Here is a 22,737-nt window from a genome sequence, read left to right on the forward strand (position 1 = left end):
TCCTCTGAGAGCTCCAGTGTCTTGTGTTTCCTGGGCAGGAAGCTGGGCAGAAGGCCGTGTTTCTGCAGCAGGACGCCTTGCAGCTTCAGTGACTCCTTGGTAGAGGGAACGGAYGTCACGTCYGAGCACAGGTAYGACGCCACCAGCGGCTGTAGTTTCCCAAGAGGTGTGGAAGRAGCCTCGTTGCYTCGCGKCGACTCCTCCYTCCCCTTACCTGTGATGGMMCCCCCGTGGGGACCGCGCTCTTCRGAKGCCTTGCGCTTGACGGCGCCGTTGCTGGAGACGAGGATGTGACTGGTGCCKCCGYTGCTCTCCACGCCGCTCGGGGAGAGGTTGGAGGAGGGCGGAGCCAGTTTGAAGCGGATGCGGTGAGCTTCGGCCGGCGCGTCGGTTAGAGCGGGCGCCATCGCAGCCATGCAGCACAGGGAGGGGGCGGGCGAGGGGGCCTCTCCCGGTGCTGAGGCCAGCTCCACACCACCCACCTACCGCCTCGCCAGAGGACAGCCTAGGAGAGAGGGGGAGTCAGAGATATACATTAAAAACACAGCACCACATCCATGAGCCATTTCCAACGTTCATACTTGATAAATCATCATTCACTGTCATCTAAACCAAGAGCATCCTATGTAACGCTTCAAATTTGCCTATAGTAGCCATAATGATCTGGCCCTACTGCCACATTACAGCAATATGGTTGCTGACAGACAGTGAAGCTTTTATACATATGAACTCAGACATCAATTACATGTTTCTAGAGCACAGAGGAGCAGGTGCGTAGATGAAACCATAGCTGGAGGATAGAGAGTGAAGCAGGGGGGGTGGGGGTTCATTTACCAGCAGTACTACATTGAGGAGCTATGCAGCTTAATTTATGTCTGCGTGGGACACAGGAGGGAACAGCTGATCTCACCAAATGTAGGTCAGAGCCCTAGCTGGAGCAAAGGCCTACCAAAACGCATCCAGACAAGGGGGATTTCAGCAGCCGATCATCGGTAGGTTAACAGGGTAAAAAAAAGGAAGGAGCAGAGTGATGGGAAAAGTACCCTACCAGGAGTAATTTCTGTATTTTCAAAGTACTTTCCTGAAGCTCAGATGGGCTTTTAAGACCCCATAGCCAAACTAAGCTCAACATTTCAATGTGTGATTTGGTTAGATGTTGGCAGGCTGCCTGGCTAATGTAATTCAAGAACAAGGGAGGGCACAGACTGAGGAGAAGACAGGTAAATCATAATGGTGGAAGGAAAAATATGCAGGTGGCTGGCTGGCTTTGCAAGTGCAAATTATGCTAGCACGATTCTAACATAACTGTTCAATAGAAAAATCTGTGAGTAATATTTCTAAGAAATGTCTAGGTCATGAATACAAACAGGTCAGGCTGACACGACATGAAATCACTACTCATTTTCTGAGAACAGAGAGCGAGAAGACTGGTGTGTTACGTTCTGAAAGGGTGCCGTGCTGTAACACTGCAGATCCAAAGGGTGTGGTGATGGATGGCACAGGTGTTAGGTTACACTGTGCAGCTGCGTAAAAGGATAGGCTACATGCTCCATCATTTCCTATTAGATTAGGCCAAGGCTTAAAAATCACCAAAAGAAAGGCAGTGTTGTGTTCAGCTTTATAACATTTGTCTACAAATAATGCAATAATGTAAAGCGGTGCAATAATGTAGAGAATCACGTAGGCTTGTCTTACGCAAACGTGTAGCCTATGACTTTATTAGAATGCAAAAACAATGTCCATGTTTCATCTTCAAGATAAATGCAAAGCATTTACTGGGCTATTTGACCCAGTAAAAGCAGGCATTCAAACTATTCCCACTTCCTAGATGTAAAATTAATTTTTCAACTTGACTCAAAAAATAAATACATATTTTTTGCAATACTGAATGTTTGTCAACAGGGAGGGTGTTTTATTAACAGTACCAAGTAAATGAGGAAATATTGACCTGTGTCACTGAATGACACTACATTCAATATTACTTAACAGCTGCACTATTTTAAGCAACAGCGCTAGCAAGCAGAAAGGCAAGAAGCTCCTAAAAAGAAACTGAAAATGCAAATAGAAACACCTTAAAAATAAGGGCAGCTGCTACGAACTGACGAGGGGAGGAGAGGCATATGTTATATTCGTCCTAATCTTGTGATAATGTTTTACTCAAAATGCCTTGCGTGTGGCGGCCATGGATGGGCTGGGACAAGCTGGGACGTAGAGCTGCTGCAGTAGGGGGGAGGGGAGAGGTGTGAGGAAACAAGTTGTCCCCCATCTGGCCAACCACATCTTATTGGACAGAAAAACACTGAAAACCAATCGAAGCTGAATGACAGTCAGGGCAACCAATTGGATGGCTCTGCATGATTGGTAGGTGGGGAATGTTGAACAGCAATGCAGATTAGGGCATATCTCCTCACAAAATTGAGGGAAAATGTAAGGGAGAGAAAGAGTAAGAAGGGGACGGGAAGGCCTAAGTCATTTGATTTTCTCTCAAGCCATTTCTGGAAGCACTTTTCAGAAATGCTCTTTTGTGAGTTGTTTTCCTAAGGCTGCTCCCCCATGTTGCTGGTTGAGTGGGGAGATGGGAGATGGCTTACGTAGTGAATAGATTCTAGAACATTCTGGAGGGGTATGTTTATTTGACATGCATGAGGGTCAACTTCCACTGTGCTAATCTGAACCCATCATCTGTACTGCTGCTACCATATGATGAGTGGTCAGGTGGGGGTGGAAGGCCCCACTTTAAAAAGGAGGGATGGAGTCACTCCAGTTGTGGACAGGGTCCCAGGTGTTAATTTTTGTATGGACACACGTGGTGCGCGGGTCAGCCATTTGTTCACCTGCAACAGCCGACAATTCCTCACCCATCTGCAACCGCCCGACTATTTGTGATAAAGTGAGAGGCCTGCACCCGCTAACCCGCTAACATATCAAATGCGCTGTGGCCTATAGCCCGAGACGGCAGATTGTTCTTTTGACATAAGGTGCAGGATTTGTGTTGCATTATTTAGACATGTTTCTGCTCATAATTTCCAACATTGTGGTAGGCTGTTAGTCAGCTTGTCTATAATTAGATACACGCAGCTTCTCTTCTGTCATTACACAGTATGCTGCCCTAGTGTACTAAATAAACCCTTGCTCACCAGAATATCATAAAATAGATAAGTGTGAATGCTTCAATCTAGTTGACGTCGGTAAAGTTCTGTCATCTCGGATTCTTTCGCAGAGCAAAACCTTTTAGGGACCGGGAAGAAAATGCAACATTTCCAAATGACATCAGTTTGACCGATTGTAAGGAAACAGAAAGCTGCTAAAAACAACCCAACATGTTTCTGACAAGATTTCACTTCCTTCTGGATGCATATTTGATGTGGCTGAAATACTATCAGCTTTTATGATGCTGATGAAGATACCGTCTGTAGAGGTGCTAACTGCGCATTTGCATTCTCTCAAGATGCTGAAGGAAATAAATCATATTTCTCCACTCCTGTTCCCCAGTCAAAAATGTAGCCTTACTCTGCAGGAATTAATATTAAAGCTATGTGTGGTTATAGACCTAGTCAGTGTCCAGATTTCAGTTTCTATTTAACCCATCGGAACAGTAGGCTACAGTTCCCTTGACGTGCCATAGGCCTATTTGAAGTCCCCGTCTTGTGACTGTCGAATTTGTATAGCGCCTCACAATCACCACACATAACCAAGTCGTTCACAGACTTACTTTTCTGCCCCCCCTCCCCTCTACTTTCAATTCTCCATTTCGCAACTTCAATGTAGCCTATAAATAGCAGAATAATTATACATTTATGGACGGTATTGATCTCTTTATTCAACCCGCCCGCCATCCACCTGCCCTTCCTCCACACAACATTTCATGACCCTAAACCCGACCGACCCGCGGATATAACCGTGGAGACTGCGGGTTATGAGTTAACCCACGCATCACACACACAGAGTCTCTGAGGAGTGTTACTGTAGCTTGGTATTGAGTCATGTCAAACTAGACACTAGAACCGTGCAGCTGTGTCAACTATCAACTGAGACAATAGTCAGAGCTCAGAGTCAATGACATAGCAGCACCTAGCAAGGCTAGGGCAGACATAAGCCTATTTAAAAGGTGAAGGAAATGATAGATGCTTAATTAAATGTATGTAGTTCTGTCCTTGAGCTGTTCTTGTCTAATGATGTTCTGTATGTCATTCTGTATTATGTTTCATGTTTTGTGTGGAGCCCAGGAAGATTAGCTGTTGCTTTTGGAACAGCTAATGGGGATCCTAATATAATACCAAATACACGCATGATTACCCCACACACACACTACTCTAGGGATGGGCACGGTTAATCAAATATCCGGACGGATGGTTAGTATTCAAACACTTGAGTATTAATTTTTGGAGATTCTTTTTTAGGCCTATTTTAACAATGAAAAAAGCTTCATGTAAATTATATTGTTCATCTTACACTGGTACACACAAGGACGTACTATGACATTTGAAATGCTTAATTGAATAAAACAAAAACTTTAGAATGTAGTGTTTACTTACGGCGCATTGACCTACTGCTGCTTCAGACGCAATGTGGTGTTGACAGTCATTGTTTACAGTTGTACACTGTAAATGTAGCCTACAAGACTTACAAAATAATGGTTTTATTTTCAAGCTCATTTTCACTCTGATGGGCTATGGGTTGCGTTTCACATGAAAAGGTATTTTACTATTATAGTGCATTAAGGCCTACGGTCAGCCCTGACAACGGTATGCTATTTTCCAAACGTCAAATAGCGATTGGCCTATGGGCACGCACACCAATGGCGAGTCCTCAAGGCCCGCTGGCACAAATCAATACAACAAAAATTATCACCAGAAAACCTTTTGGGGGAAACATAATTAGCTATATGATGGCAAAACATCAGATTTCTCTTTCACCGTTGCTGTTAGCCTAGGCTGCTGTTAGCCAAAAAGTACTGCTATAGAACCCTGGAAACCACTGCGCACTGTTTGGGACCTATTTATTACACCGATTATGTTGCAAAACAGAAGCAAATGTAACTAAGCGGGGAGGAACCTACCTGATTTTGTCCAATATCAACTTGTTTTGGCTAATGATTACACCCCAGCTGTTTGCATTTTGTATAATTGTGATTGGTCAATTTTTTATTTATTGCAAATATCCGAAAAATAAATATCGATAGTATTGAACAGTGAAAAAAATCTCCTGACCAAGTCACCCCCCACAAAATTGAAATCAGTGCAGCCTGCTCTTTCTCTTCACTAATAATGCATGTGTTCAGTCTGCCTGTTGCATGTAGAACATCCTAGCCTATTCATTGATGATAAGCCCTGTTTTACTGAAGTTACGAGACATTGCAAGGCAAGAAATTCCGAAATACAGCATACCATTGCGAGATACAGCTTTTGATTGCCGATAGATAGACAGAACCCTGCACTACGCCCATCTATACTGTGCCCCTCCCATCTCAGTCCCCTCGCTAGTTCACGGAATGTTTATGGGAGTGTTTGTGTTCTCGGAAGTACAACTAACTAGTCTCCTCCATTCCAAAAATACAAAATCTTACAAGTCGATTCTACTAAATGCCTTGGTAAATCACTGTATTTAACTGAGGTAGTTTGTTTTCAGGACAGAGTGGTCTGTGCACGGGCAAGCAGGCTGCGCGCAGGCAGCTCAAGATTTGATTGACAGTTCTGGTTGTCTAGAGATAGACATTAATCCTGCTTCAGAAAAAGCATTACTTCACAGACAAGTAAAATGCTGTAGTGCACCCTTACAAACAAACATGATGTATCCGATGCCCTGTCAAGGGTATGTATATATGTATGTATAAAAACTGTGGTAGATATATAACCTCATTGCCCGACTAGCGGTCACACATATGCACTGCTTGACTTGGACTGGAATAGGTGCCGGAGCTCCACAATACTTTTGAGCTAATATTCTATAAGATGTGTAGGAGCTCAAGCAGTAGAAAATGTGAGCTGCCGGTACTCCGCTCCGGTGAGCTCATGCCCAAGTCAAGCACTGTACATACGTAATAGGACCATTATTCTGCATTGCGAATTGATGTGGAATATTATTATTTTTATTACAATTTTAATGGAAAACCAATAAAAAAAAGACAGTTCAATTTGCCACATCGCTAGTCAGATCCTTGCTCTGTAGAGTGTAGCCTCTCTTGTCAAACTGGACTTTGGTTCCTTCAGAATATGTCCAGATACACAAACTCAAGCAGAAAAATTCACAGTGAAACTCTCATTTGATACGCACCGACTGGCACCCTATTCCCTAATGGGCCCTGGTCAAAAGCAGTGCACTGTATAGGGAGTAGGGTAACGTTTGGGACGCACATTAGCCTGCCTGCCTAAAGCAGAAGCTATGTGGAGGGAAGAGCTAACCCAGCCCCCTTCTAGTAGCACATTACTAATACAGCAGCCAGGTTCAATCTCAGTTCACCAAACCTCAATCAAATAATCCTTTCGCCATTCTCAGCACTACAGTATAAAACAAGTAGGCTACGGTACAACCCCTCCCTGCTCAAATGTATGTGTTCACAATTCCCTGGTGAACGGACAGGGGTGTGAATGACAGTTTGATTCAAGTAGGGTAACATAAATTGAATGTACATAGTAAAATTATTATGCAAATATGGCCCGAGTTACATAGAAGGACAAACAAGATTCATCTAATAGCCCAAAACTCTGTGTGACAAGAACAGCTTGGTGCGTAGTCTACCAGAGCTGCCAGTTACCTCTTGTGTAGGGTTTCTTAATGGGTGCTTTCCCAAGTGACTCTACATAGAAAAACATTTAATCAACTTAAGCCTTTGAGAGGCAGCAGGGAGGGACAGATGAGGGAGTTAGGCTGTCTGGGGAAGTCCCGTCCTACACTCTCCAAACAATGTTACAGTTTGAATGGAATCAAGAAAGAGAACACGGTTTTCCCATTCAAGGGGGGAAATAATTGTATGTTGACCAAACTTGACAAACGCATGTGCTCACAGACACATATGCACTCACACACACACACACAAACGAGTAGGCTGAAACAACTTGGGCTGTCGCTCAGCGTCAGACTCATAATAACCCAGCAGAGTAAAGATCCAGTGAGGGTTTGGAATGTAAGGTGACCTCCCTTGGGCTGTTGTGTCAGAAAGTGAGATCAGACTATGGCAATGACTCAGCAATACCTCACTCTACACCAGGCACCAACTAGACTACAGAGAACATTCTGGAGGATGTGCGATGAAACCAGGGTCAAAAGTAATGCACTACGGCCTATAGGGACTTAGGGTTCCAGTTCAGACGTAGATCAGGGATAGGGAGGAGGAACAGAGCACAGTCACACACCACTCATTCCAGACACCTCTAGCATGTTTATTCACAAGGTGATGTCAGAGACAAGGAGAGAGAAACAATGAAACATTCACAGCACACATTTACTCGTGACTTAGGCTACGTCCTTTGCATACAGTATAGCCTGTTTTTAACCTCTGGTCATTTCCATGTAAAAGCACCCATGAGCACCAGCATGTGAAGTTCATGTCAAATCTGGTTCCAAATGAAAACTAAGTCCATATTTTTGATTAAAAAATAAATTACAAAAAAATTAAATACATTTTCCATCCTCAAAATTAGGAATAAGCAAAGTCTTTGATTTCTGGTCAAACATGTGGAAAAGTCTTAATAAAAGAAATGTGAAATATATCAAAAACACAATAATGAATTAGTAAAGACCCCTGCCAACTAAAATCAACACTTACACTTCGTTTAAGAAACATTGGCATGTGCCTTGAAATTCCATTACCAAAAACCCACATATTTTAAAGATATTTTCTCATTTCTCTCACTCATTAGGGAGGATAATGAAAGTTCACGGAAGTAATAAGTAAAAAGGTAGAAACCATATCTACTTGGTTTCTTAATTATTAAGTGATTAAAACTTGAAATTAACCAAATTGATAACAGAATTTCCTTAAAATCAGTAAAGAAATTACTGCAATTGAATTGGCTACAATGGGAAATCATAGTAGTCAAACCAGTCTTCCCTTCCATTGGCATATTATTACATTCAACTCTTAACCAATTTCATTGTTGGCTGGTGGTCAAAGCTCTCTCTGTCTCTCAAACACATAAAATAAAAGTGAACTAAACAATAAAAAATGTAAACTCAAGTGTCAAACAGAGACATTTCAAACGTCATATGGCTATGTACAGTGTTATAACAATGTGCAAGTAGTTCATGTACAAAAGGGAAAATAAATAAATAAATATAGGTTGTATTTACAATGTCGTTTGTTCTTCACCGGTTGCCCTTTTCTTGTAGCAACGGGTGATAAATCTTGCTGCTGTGATGGCACACTGCGGTATTTCACCCAAAATATATGGGCGTTAATCAAAATTGGATTGGTTTTCAAATTCTTTATGAGTCTGTGTAATCCGAGGGAAATTTGTGCCTCTTTCCATAATTTTGGGTCAGTCAGGGTGGTCAGGTATTCTGCCATTGTGTACTCTTTTTAGTGCCAAATAGCATAACAGTTCACCCTGTTTTTTGGTAAATTCTTTCCAATGTGTCAAGTAATTACCTTTTTGTTTTCTCATGATTTGGTTGGGTCTAATTGTGTTGCTGTGGCTGTAATGGAGCTCTGTGGGGTCTGTTTGTGAACAGAGCCCCAGGACCAGCTTGCTTAAGGACCAGCTTGCTCTACTCTGGATTCATCTCTCCGAAAGTGATGGCTTTGTTATGGAAGGCTTGGGAATCGCTTCCTTTTAGGTTGTTGAAGTTCCTGACTCTTTCCTGGATTATCATAATTAGTTGGTATTGGCCTACTTCCGCTCTGCATGCATTATTTGGCATTTTACGTTGTACACCGAGGATGTTTTTGCCGGACTCTGCATGCAGTCTCAATTTGGTGTTTGTCCCATTTTGTGAATTCTTGGTTGGTGAGCAGACCCCAGACCTCACAACCATGAAGGGCAATGGGTTCTATAACTTAAAGTATTTTTAGACAGGTCCTAATTGGGATGTCGTTCTTTCTGATGGCATAGAAGGCCATTCCGCCCATTCTCTCTAAGATCGTTCACAGCTTTGTGGAAATGATCTGTGGTGCTCTTGATGGAATGTGTATTTGTGGTCCTGGCAACTGGACCTTTTTTGGAAGTTGTCTTACTGTCAGGACCCAGGTGTGACAGAAGATCTAGGTGCTGCTGTAGGCCTTCCTTGGTGTCTCTCACACACACGCCACACTTTCCATTTACTGTAATCCGCAACTGAGCACCGACCAACACCGGATGTCAATGGAAGTTAAAAAGTAGTTGAAATTGCTGCCTTGCTTTCAACGTCCACAGAAGACGTTCTTGGAACAGTCTGGATATGTTTAATTTCAAGGTCCGCAGATATTTATTTTTGTTGCGGTCCGGCCTTGATTTGGCCCATTCATAGAGAACCATGATTGGATGTGTCGACCAAATTTGAACCAACCATAGACGTTTATGTTTACAAGTGTGAAGAGCAGCGTACAGTAAAGATACATATACAGTTGAAGTCAGAAGTTAACATACACCTTAGCCAAATACATTTAAACTCAGTTTTTCACAATTCCTGACATTTAATCCTAGTAAAAATTCTGTCTTAGGTCAGTTAGGATCACCACTTTATTTTAAAAATGTGAAATGTCAGAATAATAGTAGAGTGATTCATTTCAGCTTTTATTTCATCACATTCCCAGTGGGTCAGAAGTTTACATACACTCAATTAGTATTTGGTAGCATTGCCAAATAAGTTGGGTGAATTTTGGCCCATTCCTCCTGTCAGTGCTGGTGTAATTGAGTCTGGTTTGTGGGCCTCCTTGCTCGAACACGCTTTTTCAGTTCTGCCCACAAATGTTCTATAGGATTGAGGTCAGGGCTTTGTGATGGCCACTCCAATAGCTTGACTTCGTGGTCCTTAAGCCATTTTGCAACAACTTTGGAAGTATGCTTGAGGTCATTGCCCATTTGGAAGACCCATTTGCGACCAAGTTTTAACTTCCTGAGCGGTATGACGGCTGTGTGGTCCCATGGTGTTTATAATTGCGTACTATTGTTTGTACATATGAACGTGGTACCTTCAGGCGTTTGGGAGCAATTTCCAAGGATGAACCAGATTTTTCTGAGGTCTTAGCTGATTTCTTTAGATTTTTTCCCCATGATGTCAAACAGAGGCACTGAGTTTGAAGGTAGGCCTTGAAATACATCCACAGGTACACCGCAAATGATGTCAATTTGCCTATCAGAAGCTTCTAAAGCCATGACATCATTTTCTGGAATTTCAAGGAATTATGAAAAAAGTTTAAATGTATTTGGCTAAGGTGTATGTAAACATCCGACTTCAATTGTATCCTATATTATAAACTGGGTGGTTTAAGCTCTGAATRCTGATTGGCTGACAGCCGTGGTGTGTCAGACCGTATACCACAGGTATGACAAAACACTTTTTTTTTTACTGCTCTAATTCCTTTGGTAAGCAGTTCATAATAGCAATAAGGCACATCGGGGGTTTGTGATATATGGCCAATATACCATGGCTAAGGGCTGTACCCAGGCACTCTGCGTTGTAACGTGCGTAAGAAAAGCCCTTAGCCGTGGTATATTGGCGATATACCACACCCCTCGGGCCTTATTGCTTCAATATATATCCCACCTTGTGTGACAAGCAGCAACTACCTGGCTGGGGAGCTGTGCGCACTGTGATTGAAGTGCTGAAGATAAAAATAAAAATGGTAAAGCTGCGTACAGGCATAAAAGCTGCAGTAATTTATTTAAGTCTACTAAAAGTGAGGCTTTATCTTTTGTGTTTGTTGACTAGGTTGTTTTTCAATGTTCGAGTTTGCCTCAGGAAAGACCAAATGGCTACTAGTCAGATTCTGCCGAGTGCCCTCGTTGCCACAGTAACCTCCCACCCTTGAAGGGGCAGCTGATATTCTGGTTAAAAGACTCAGGTCACAAAACATACAATAAAAACACGCAATATAACACACCATGTCTTACTAGTAATCAATTTATTATAATATATATTTTAGTGTGTGTAATTATGGCGAAAAACATGGCTGGTATAAAATCTAAGTGGCTGTGTTCAGATAAAAAAAAAAAAATATTCTGAAAGTTCATATTCAGGCCCTGGCAATAAATGTTTGTTGTAACAACAATGTAATTACTTTTTTTCCTTTTTTTTCTTCTAAACGTCCTTTAAGTCAAGTTGCTTGTCCCGGTGACCTAAACTGATATGAACGGAATTAAATATTGGCGGCGTATCAAATGGCACCCTATTCATTATATAGTGTACTTACTTCGACCAGTTCCCCGTAGAGATCTGGTCAAAAGTAGTGCACTATATAGGGCACCATTTGGGATGCAGCCATTGTTTTGGCCTCCATGGCCTGCTTCAGATAAAAATATCAAATATTTCAAAACAATGGACAGCATTGTCTATTGAAAAAGACAGGTCTAGTGGTTAATACTAACTGCAATCTGTTTATTTTTTCCACTTGAAGATTTCATAACAAGCGTCAGAAGAGAACTATGCAAGAACGGGGGGGGGGGGGGGGGGGGGGGGGTGTTATAAGGCAAATAAACATGGAAGAAAGTGCAGATATGTGGCTGATGTAACGTGGTCAAAGGTACTGGCACATATCCAGGAAAAGCCAATAGAGGCTAGCTTAAAGATCTATCAAAGCTGGTCACACACACACACAATAAGATTTTTTGTATTAGTGTTATTGACTTATAAAATATGATGTTATGAAAGTACTTAGGAAAATGTATCTGTTGTCTTAACGCCCTACTACTATCAGGAAGTCTTGAAATAGTCATGTTGAAAAGCTGAGTGGTTTTTGGTACTGTAGTTTAGTGATTTAGCCATTAACTGCTGGGGCTACAAAGACAAAGGGCTGTCACAGCCGTGACCTTTGAGAGACCTCCTGCAGGGGACCAATCAGACTGTCAATCACAGACTGAAGAAAAGGTGGGAAAGAGGACAGCGCACATCTCATCTCCGTCATTTCGACTCAAAAACACATGTTAGGCTGTCAAACATATGTCCTCCACTCTCCTCCAGTTATTCTGAGGGCAAAAACTAACAAGAAGAAAGATGGAAACTGTCTCCTGTCATATGATGACCTCGCTCCAATAGGGCCTTGTTCGGGCAGATAATTAACAGAAGCCTACAGGAGTTAAACGAGAGAGCTGTCTAGTCCTAAATAATGATCCTGAAGAAAAACAACGCTGGGTGTTTTGATGACGGCAATCGAACGCCTAAAAAACATTACGTTTTTAAAGTAAACACTGCAAAGGCCAGCCTTCAAAACTAGATCATGGGGTTGCGTCATCTCATTTATTTTTGTTGTGGTTATCACATCCCATTAACGGGCTGAAAAAAAGAACCATTGAATTTGACACATTTATTCCACCTACACAACCAGGCAAGCAAGAGTGGCTCTATAACACACACGTTGTTACGAAGAAATCAACATTCTCATGGACAACCCTGAGCCATATTGCTCGCCAGGCATGGCGGTGTGCGGAGCCGAGCATTGGAAACAGGACTCCTGTTACAGAGCCCTTTAAGACCAACCCTCCCAGTCTAACCAGTTGCAGGCGTATAAGAAGCACCACCCACCCAGCGATACCCTGTCCAACCAAACGCAGGCTTTGTTTAGGACATGGCACGCAATGATGAGTATTTCACACGATCACCTTATTCTGATGAGGCCGCTCCCACCAAGTCATGATGCTTATTCTACACCCGTCTCCCTATTCTGAACAATGCAAAGAGGTAATTAAAATGTGGCTATTCTTCGGTGGAGGCAGCCATCGCAGAGGCAGCACCAGTAAACCCTGAAATGGATCAACCTCCAGTACAGAGGAAAGAATGTAGGCTGTGCTAAAAGGTTTAAATTAGGAAAACAGGCTAGTAATTTTGTCATAACACAATATACTATATTTACCATAGATGATGGTTAAGCATAAAAGGTCTAATGTTGGTTGCAAACATTACCAATCATAATCAAAACGCTAAATAGGGCCTAATGGTAAGAATTATTTATTTATATATCTATTTTTACAACAAAACAATATTCTACCTATTGACAGAAGCATCAAATGGTTCTCCCTCACCTGGTCCAGTACCAGGTAAATCCATCAGACTCTCCAGCTACTCGTATTGCAGCTGAAGGTCATAACCTTTATCGCTGCCATCCGTGGGAACCATCCACTAACTCACGTTAAACCCAGTCCTTGAATGCGATAAGGATTTCTCCGACATGCTGCAGTTAATGTGTCCGGATCAAAGTTCCCATAATGACTGTGTGTGTGTCCATGCATAGGCCTGTGTGTGATGTGTGTGTGTCAGAGCATGTGAGAGTAGTTCAGCTGTTGGAAGCTCATGGAGTGGTGCGCAAGGCTTCATGTGCTTTCCTACAGCTCTGCTAAAAAACACTCCGCGCTAAGGAAAAAATAAAATTAAAATAAAACTCTGCTCCATTCATTAAAATCACAATTTAACCAACACCCATCTATTTTTTTCCATTCTGGATCTACCAATTGGTTTTTAAGTATTGAAACCAAACCATATGGATTTGAATGAAAAGTATTTGAATAAACATGAAAAGGTGAATGTAAGAAGCGAACATCATTTAAAATAGGCTACATGTTGTATTAAAACAGCATATAAAACACTAAATAGGTCAGGACCCAGACAGGAAAGCTAAGGAATGAAAATGAATTATTTAGGCTATATTATTTCAATTATTTCAAGGCTATAGCCTACAAAGACATATAGTGTGAAGCATTTGAGAGTGACACAACAGGCTGGTAGGGACATAAAGCTCTCAGCATTTAAACATTGCGTTGTATTAAATCATTATAGTCTATAAATTGCACGTATAGGCTGGGACTTACTTAGAATTAAATACAAATTAAAGGAAAAATTCTCAGTACCTTTAAATTCCTTTTTTGAAACACAAGTTTGGCCAGTCTGTGGCGTCAGGCTCATGTGATGGTGCCTGGAGAACTGGCCAGCAGTGGAGAACACCCTCTACACTTACAGAGGCACTGGGGATGCTAAACACCCTTTTGGCCACTTACCAGGTTGGGCAGAGATGCAGTTGATGTTTTTATTTTTCTATTAGGAGGCCTAAAGGTTTTTAGGCACAATAACCCAATCAAAACAGAAAGCTAATTGAACGTGGGAATATGCCAGGCCTATTGGGACAAAATCTATTATGGCCTATTGTAAAGATAACAAAAATTAATGAAACGTTTAACCATCAGATTTTTTGTTTAGAAATACTTCGCTACAATGACACACTCCGTTATCTACCCACCACATTCCTTTCTTTTAGCATGTGCACATAGTAAGTACACCATCATACTTTTGGGATAAGTGCATTTTCAGATTCCACAATGACTATTTAGTTGTGGACACTCCCTCTTTTGGCCTTGGTCCTCATCTTTATAAGTCACCTTGATTTAGCCCCCGTGTTTTATTAGTTTCTTTATGAAAATATTTAGCAAACTCCATGACAGTAGATAAAGCAAGGGGCTAGAGCAGCACACAAGTAGACTACAAATGCAAGCTTGGGTGGGGCGCTACTGGAGCGAAATTGGAGCGGGCGAGAAGGTAGAAACGGTCAAATGGTAGAAACGGTTAATTGTTTTTTTTGTTTTACCATGAACGACGATTAGCATAACTGCGATTTCCCCCCCACCATTTTTTCTTACGCTGTTGCCTCAAACTTATTTTTAAATAAAATAAAATGTTATTGGTCACATACACATATTATTTGGGGTGTTGCAAAAGGCTTGTGTTCCTAGCCCCAACAGTGCAGTAGTATCTAACAATTCATCATCTGAGATGTTGATGTCGTGCCTGTCATCAGTTGAGACACAGCATACTCTTGAATACAGGGTGGGTCTAAACTACAAAATATGCTAAAATGAAATAAAATCTGAGTTTACACGTTTATAGATAATTGATGTTAAATGTTTAAAAAATAAAGAAGCAAATTTAATGAAAACACTTTCTTCCACAATAAATTAAGCTCAACCATTGGGTGTCTTACGGTAGGGTGGGGTATGCAAAATGGGTCAACTTTGAGCACCTCTATCTCCTGAGTGTTTTGCCATTCGGGTCCAAAAACATACTTTCTGACCACTTCTACCTAGGGCTGGGCAGTATACTGTATTTTACGATATACCGTTATTGATGCACAGACTGGTTTGGGTTTTTACTTTACCTTCTATAAATGGTATTTGAATGTTTGGTTTGTTAAATCCGATACGCCTTGTGTAACGTTCATTTTTATTGTTTACGTTAACGTCGCTACTTCAGTAATCTCTCTCAGCTCGCTCTCAATGCTGCTTTCCACACAGGACTAGCCCCGCCCTCTGTCACTCAAGGAGCACATTTGTTGTTCCTCAACGTCGAGACACTTGCGTTCAGTCTGCATGGTCAATGCAGCGCGTGCAACAGTGTTGCAGTGTTGATGACAACGATACGGTTTTCACTTCGGTCCTTAATATAAATCCCATAGTGTTCTATATTACACTATTAGTCTGTGTTTCTTACATCTGCAAACAGCTAGTTTGGCTTTTCTTAGCAAGTTGGGCCTAAATCTGGTTAGCTGCTAATCGCTAACTAGCTAATAAATGTACTGAGTCAGAGCAAACGTAACTAACTATACAGCCTGATAATACCAGTGATGGTGTAGACCTAAATCAGCATGTTGTTTGTGCAACAGTATCAGCCAAATCAAAGAAGAATATGCAAAGCAAGAATATGTTAAGAGAACACATTCAATGTAGGCAAAGATTATAGGGTCCCTTAAACACTTAGGTTCCTACCCGGTCACAATAACTACTCCCTGGTATTTTCATTAGTTGTCATGTCAATACACTGTATTCCAAGTGCCGACTACTATATTCTAACTACAGAATTAGAATTTCCACAATTCCAACAGTTCACCCAAGTGTTTTGCTCTAAGTCACAAGTCAAATCGCAATTGTAACATTGGGTTAAAAATAAGGCCTAAATTGTTTGCACATATTGTGCAGCACTACGTGGCAGTGTGGAAACGATCTCAAATGAGTGCAGGAATTGCATACAATTATTTTGGGCCTAATTGAACAGTATAAAACAATAATATCACTTAGAATGTATGTGTTGCTATCCTTGGGCCACACAATACTCAGAAAGCAAATTTAGAACTTGTATTATTCAAAAAATATTAAATACTGTCAAATTCCATCCACATTTTTTCATACCATGGTATGATCTTTTGGCCATATCTACCATGGGCAAATACCCTGGCCTACATACATTTTTGTTCAAATCAAAAGGGGTGTAGTCAAAAAGTGATTGAAATCATACGGAATGACCAAGAGAGGAAGAGAGGCATGTGCGCCTCTGCACTTTTAATTGGGCCATTAGGCCATCAGGGAGCACAGGCCACAGCACACTGAACTTTAGACTATAGGTCGGGTTCAACCCGTGGGTATACTCACTCCTCTCCTCATACACGGTACAGCGCACCTGGTTGTGTAAACACTATGCCAGTGGTTTCTGCCTTTGAAGTCTCTTAATCGTTCAGGTTTCTCCATGAGAAGGAAAAAAAGCTGAAATACACCATAGTAAACAGGGGGAAACAGTTGGGTCTAGATTTCAGCCAGCTGTCTCAGGTACTCCCAGCTGGGGCAATTAGTTGACTGTAGGGTTTAAAAAACACACAAAAACAAAAGCCAGTGTCTGAATAGGCTAACTGGCATAGAGAGAAGTAAAACTCTGAGGAACCAGAAAACCTATGGTGTGTTTCTGTGCTCCCCAATTCACCCAATGATATGTGATGCATATGGTTCCACTTCCAGACTGGTTTGGTGGCTTCAGCACAGGAGTGAATGGGGGCCACTGTGTCAGTCAAGCCACTCCCTGCAGAGCCTACCAATGGTCAGGCTTCCTCTCAACCCTGTCCTGACCTCTAGGGTCTGGGCAACTTACTTGTCTGAAGTTAGGCCTGGAGGGGTGAAACACTTTGGCCTTTAACTTTTAACATCCTACTAAGCCATGACAAGTCCAGGCAGGAGTCTGGTAAATTAGCCCATTGCCCTTGTTCTTAGCCCATCTTTTTCCCCCCTCCCTTTTTAAATCAAAGTTTATTTGGGAATTTTCAAGTAATTTGCACCTCTGGTTTCTCTTCAGGCCATGTACATGGTTTGCCTTTTTCCTCCCTTGTTGAGTAGGGTTGATATATTTTTCCTGCTTCTCCCACCTGGCTGGCTGGTCCATGTTTCTCTTATGTGAGGTGGAGGGAGGGAAAAAAATAATAGGTAAAAGATTTTCAGGAATGGAGCATTCTGGGAGGAGAGTTTGAACAAAGGGATTGTTTCAGGTGTGTTCCGAGCAAGGTTAAGTTCAGAGGGAGGCACTGCCCCTTGGTTTGAGATGGGGGAAGAGATGGATTGAGGTGGAAGGAGGGAGATGTTGGCTTGAAGTCATGAAACTGGAGGGTGTGTGCATCTGAGTGTACTTGGCAGACTAGGCTTGAACTATCAAAACAACCAGCAAAGACGTTGTTTTAGTGAGCCAAATGTCACCCTTCAGCTCTTTCTCCAGTCAGTATTCCAGGAAAGAGACTAGTGTGTGTTTCCATATAAGCAACAGCTCAAGTATATGCCAAAGCAAGGTGTACAATACCTGCAACCCAAAAACACAAGCGAAAACAACTACTTCTACAGAAACCCAAAAGAGCAAATAATTTAGATGTATGAATAAAGCTGTGATTGCTCAGACTGATTTCAAGTGTGTCTGACTGGAACAGATTATTCATCACGAGCTGAAGTCTTCAGAGAAGCCAGACATTAACCGTCTGAGGGGTTCTGAACAATACCAAGTAATAACATCAGTAATACCAACAGGCTCTGCTTTCATCTCTCCAAGTCAATTGTCTGACAGGATAAAATCCCAAACCCAGTGCGCCTATGAAAACACACTGCAGATCTGTACATATAGATTTGCATAATCATCAGAAATAAGCCTACATTTTGGCCTAACCAGAGAAACAGATGTTGCTTAATGCACATTATGGTCTGTAGCCTACAGCAGTAACCAGCCATACCCCTATTGGTTGTTTCCTGGTAACTCTGCTTCTATATTGATTGGTTAGATACAAAATTAGGACAGAAGGATCTAGAATATAGGCTGAGGAAATTGTTATATGCACTAAGTGGCTAGGTGCTAGGATAGCCTAAATCAAGGCCAAAAATGTATACACATACCTTTTTAATAACTTACAAGAGGACTATTTCTGTCCACAATAAGGTATTACGTAACATTTCCTACTTAAAATGCAACCAGCAAACCACAATATTTTCATACTTTTGGTTGGCACTGGCAGTATCTAACATTTGCAACAATGAGCCAATTTTCTTGGAGTGGAAAGCCCTGGAAAACTGATTAAAGTGGGGAACCGTTATCATTGCTGGGAAGGACAAAAGCTAAGTGGCTTGAATCCATGCTGTTTTCCATCCAGGTTATTGAGTACCCTCCCCTGAGTCAACCAACTGCTTCCAAATTCATAAACTAGATACTTGTTGTGTTAGCCTCCTCCTACGGTTGCTTCAATACCACACAAGTCTCGAAAATGGCTGATAGGATTCCACCCAGATCTAAAGGGTCAATGGAGGGGGGGGGGGGGTCTTTGTCAATTGTGTGGCTTATCAAAACAAATAAGAGGAGTGAAAACAGGCAGTGAAAGGACTCACACTTTCAGCAGCATATTCCTACACCATATCAAACAGGCTAGGGAGGGGCCATGTAATCTGAGTGAACAGCTCTCCATTAAATTGGGTATAACATGGAGCCAGGCCTGAGCTAGCGGTGCCATCGGTCCAATGCAGCAGCAGGCGAGGTGCTCATCACCCTCTATTCATAAAACGTCTCTTTGACTCCAACACATGGGCTGCAATGGGGACAGGGTCGTGGGGGAGGTCACCCTGTCTGGCCAATATGTGCAATCAGTAGGCTTTTTCTCTCTCTACGCTCCACACTCAGGGCTAGTCCTGTTTATGTGTATTTAACCTCCTGAAGATGTGTATAAGAGACAGCTCTACGCTCCACACTCAGGGCTAGTCCTGTTTATGTGTATTTAACCTCCTGAAACCATTTCCCAAAAAGCACGTCACCCAGACCCGGGGCTCTCTTGAAATTCAGTCAATGGATTTGCAATCTGCAGAGGCCCCAGTACAGCAGCAGAGCACAACAGTCAAGGCCTCACTAGCTCAGCTACATCAAGAGTGTACTGTAGTGTAGAGTACCCGCCCATAATGACAGCAAACAATCAGGAAGATAAACTCCCCCCTCCCCACAAGATGAACATTAGTGAGATTATTCGATCTTGGAGGAAGTTCACACATCAGAAAATGACAGCATTGTAGTGCTGAGATCACATATGATGCAAGGATATGCAACTTAACACATTATATAACAGAAAACTACAGATGTGTAACACACTAACCAGGGGTTGAGCAGGTTAGTGTGCAATTAAAGGGATTCACATGAACACAGTTCCTGGTTGATAAAGGGATGGGACAAAATTACAATATCTGCACTGACGTTAGACAGTATACAAGCACATAGGARACGGTTGAGATCATGGCATGGCAAAACCTTGATGTTTTGATATTGAATACAATGATTATATTGTTCCTTGTTTTTTTTCTAGCGGCCTTGTGTATATGGCGAAGTCACAATTTAGGCAAAATTGAAATGTTACAATTATTTAGCAAACTAGCTTGGTTGGTTTCTGCTAAAGGAAATTATTTTTATGAAACAATTAGTGGAAAACGTGGCGCCTGCAACTGCCAGTGGCTGCGCCATTATGTAAACCTCGCCATAAATTACTCAATTGGAAATGTATCCAAAATTATAATGTAATCTATGCGGCAATGCATTTTCTAGGTTAACGTTTAAAGATTGCGAAAATGGTTCCTCTCTCGCACGATTGCGATCATTCGATAGAATTGCTTGGGTGTGTATATTATGCACGATTAAGTTTAGAATGCGGTGGCGCAGAGATGCATTATATCGTGGGCAATACAGTAAGCTTGCAAACTACGTTTTTAAACGGCCTAAATACATTTATATAAGTATGTTAGTAGACTGACTAGGGGTAATTTGGATACACAATCAAGCGCTTCGGTGAACAAGGCTTGACATTGACACAATTGTAGCTGGTAACGTTAGTTAAATGCTAATATCAATGTTTTACGATTATGTCTGGCCAACTGTATTTTCCCTCGCACTCTCCCAGAATTTAAGAATGTCATGGCTCATGTTCACTGGCTAGCTGTAGATTACTATAATGGTGTACCCTTGGCAGCAGAACGTTCGACTACAGCGAATGCAGTAAGAGTAACAAACCTAACGTTACCTACACTGTCTATAGCTAGAACTTGGATTTGAAAGGAAGGTAGACCCAGCTATGCAACATAAAAATCACCAAAAAAATGGTTGAGCATTATTATAAATGCGAGATGGCCGGTGTGCAGGTTACCAAACAAGTTAAATGCTAAATGATGTTGCAACATTTCAAAGTTATTTTTTACTACGGAGTTAAAAGTAACAAAGAAAAATGAGGAACCTACCACGTGATGAGGAGCCGAGTCCGGGTTATTTTTTTAGAAACAAATCCCGCACTTTGATAGTAATTTCATCAAGGAAACAAAATATGTTGAAAAACAAATAATTCGAGAATGCCTCTTCACAAAATCCGTCTCGTGCGATCCAAATTGGGTAACCCCGTGTTACTCCCGAAATCACGAAATGGGCGAAACAACGAGTACTTGAGGAACCGAGTCAGCTTGCTCTCTTCTCTCTCTCTCTCTCTCGCTGCAATTATTAATGCTCAATCTAGTTTATTTCAAAGGCGGTTGAATTCGAATTGGTCTTGTCATATTTCCCAACGCCATTTATCGACGATTTGTTATGTATTTTCCCCGGCAATCCGTTTTTATTGTTGCCGTTTTAGRGAGAGCGTCACACAGAAAATGGCGGCTCGCTCCTCTCCCTCGGATTTCAAGTCTGACAAACAGAACCCGAGAGCAAAACCGCGGCGGGAGACATTCCTCATACTCGCCACTAGTGGAACTTCAGCCTGTCTCCGCTAGAGGGAGCCAAAGTCAAGCGTTCCATTTTCTACATGWCTGAAACTGGGTTGCTGTGTCTTCCATCATGGCTCAATTAAATCGTGACTTGCAGTTATTACATGTCACGCAAGAGCCGGAATGGATCCAGTTTCATTATAACCCTAAATCAAAACGTGGTTCTAAAGGATTGGAGAAAGTGAATAGTTATGGGTTCATAACCAGGACACACGGTTAGTTATAAATATCTATGATACTACCCTGCAATGTTATGATAGCATTCCCCAATGGGAAACACTCTTTTCACACCAATTCGATACCGAATGTGACTTTTTCATAGCAGGTTAGGATAATTAATGTAGCAGGTCAGGAGACTGAGGTTAAGGTTAGGAAAAGAGTTAGGAGGTTAGGACACAATTTTCTCTATGAAAATCACCTTGTATCTAAGTGTCGTGAAAAGAGTGTGTCCCATTCACCCCATAGAGGAAATATATGGGTGTTGYATAGAATTCTAATGTAAGGCCAGGGGGAACCAAAGAACACCACATTCTTTCCATTTCTTCAATGCAACAGAGGGCAGTGATGGGCAACACAGCTGATTCTGTTGCAAAAGTTTTGTCTGTTGCAAAAAACCTTTTGCAACAGAAATTGTTAACTCCAAATGAAAAAAAAATCAGTTAGGTCCGTATCGTTCTGTTTGGTTCTAAAACAGTAAACGGCTTCTGTTGCAAGACACAATGAATACACCCCTGAACTGTGTCCCTGCCTTCTCAACAAAGCCCAATATGAAGAAGACAAAAAACACTTCCCCTGGCCCTGTACCATTTTTGTGTGCAGATCTAAAGGTAACAGATAGGCAATGTGTGTAACTGTAACCAATAGAGAGCAATAGTAATGGCGTCTTTTTGTAGGCACTAACTCTGCCATGGTTCGTTGGACAAAGCCTATGAGTTTTGTAGGGTTTTAGGATAAATGCAGAAATGGGGTATGTGGTAAACACAGGCTTAGGAGATCTTGTACGTTTTGTTCTATGAAAATCTTTATCAGCTAATGTCACTTTTTGTGAATTTTGAAGCATTTATTATAATAAAAAAAAACACACAAAGGCTTCCTAATTCATAAAGGTCATGTTAACTGACTGGTATTATATCATAGAACAAAACTTATAAGATCTCCTAAGCCTGTGTTAACCTCAGACCTTATTTTCAGCGTTTATCCCAAAACTTTATTCTTTCCAAATAGGAATGGCTGAATGAACCAGAGGTTACTCATTTACGGTTTTTAGGACTTGAAGCTGGCGAGCTCTATATAGGCAAAGGATGGTCCTGTAACCTCTAGGGTAATCTAATTGCAATCCTTCACTATATTACTTAGAAATCCAGTTCCTTTCATTAGGCAAACGTAAAAATGCTTACAGTTTCAGATGACAATAAACACTATTCCGCCATCTAGTGGTATTTAGTAGAGTTAACGCCCCCTATATTGGATAAACCACTCCTCCACCTGTGTCAGCATATGACTCCCGCAACTTATTTCTGTAACAGTCTTTAGGTTGCTATGCCAG

At 41.6% G+C, this 22,737-nt stretch overlaps 1 protein-coding gene across 1 annotated transcript in view; it reads right to left on the reverse strand.

The window, feature by feature from the left end:
- The window catches only part of kansl1b (KAT8 regulatory NSL complex subunit 1b), a 70,763-nt gene extending 49,626 nt beyond the window's left edge, over positions 1-21,137 (reverse strand). The window contains exons 1-2 of the mRNA XM_070449190.1: positions 20,676-21,137; positions 77-505 (exon numbers count right to left, since the gene is read on the reverse strand). Of these exons, the coding sequence (XP_070305291.1) occupies positions 77-416 (340 nt within the window). The 5' untranslated portion in view covers positions 417-505; positions 20,676-21,137. The remainder of the gene's footprint in view (positions 1-76; positions 506-20,675) is intronic.
- Between the last annotated feature and the right edge of the window lie 1,600 nt (positions 21,138-22,737).

This window comes from Salvelinus sp. IW2-2015, linkage group LG20, assembly GCF_002910315.2.
Source record: "Salvelinus sp. IW2-2015 linkage group LG20, ASM291031v2, whole genome shotgun sequence".
Lineage (NCBI taxonomy): Eukaryota > Metazoa > Chordata > Actinopteri > Salmoniformes > Salmonidae > Salvelinus > Salvelinus sp. IW2-2015.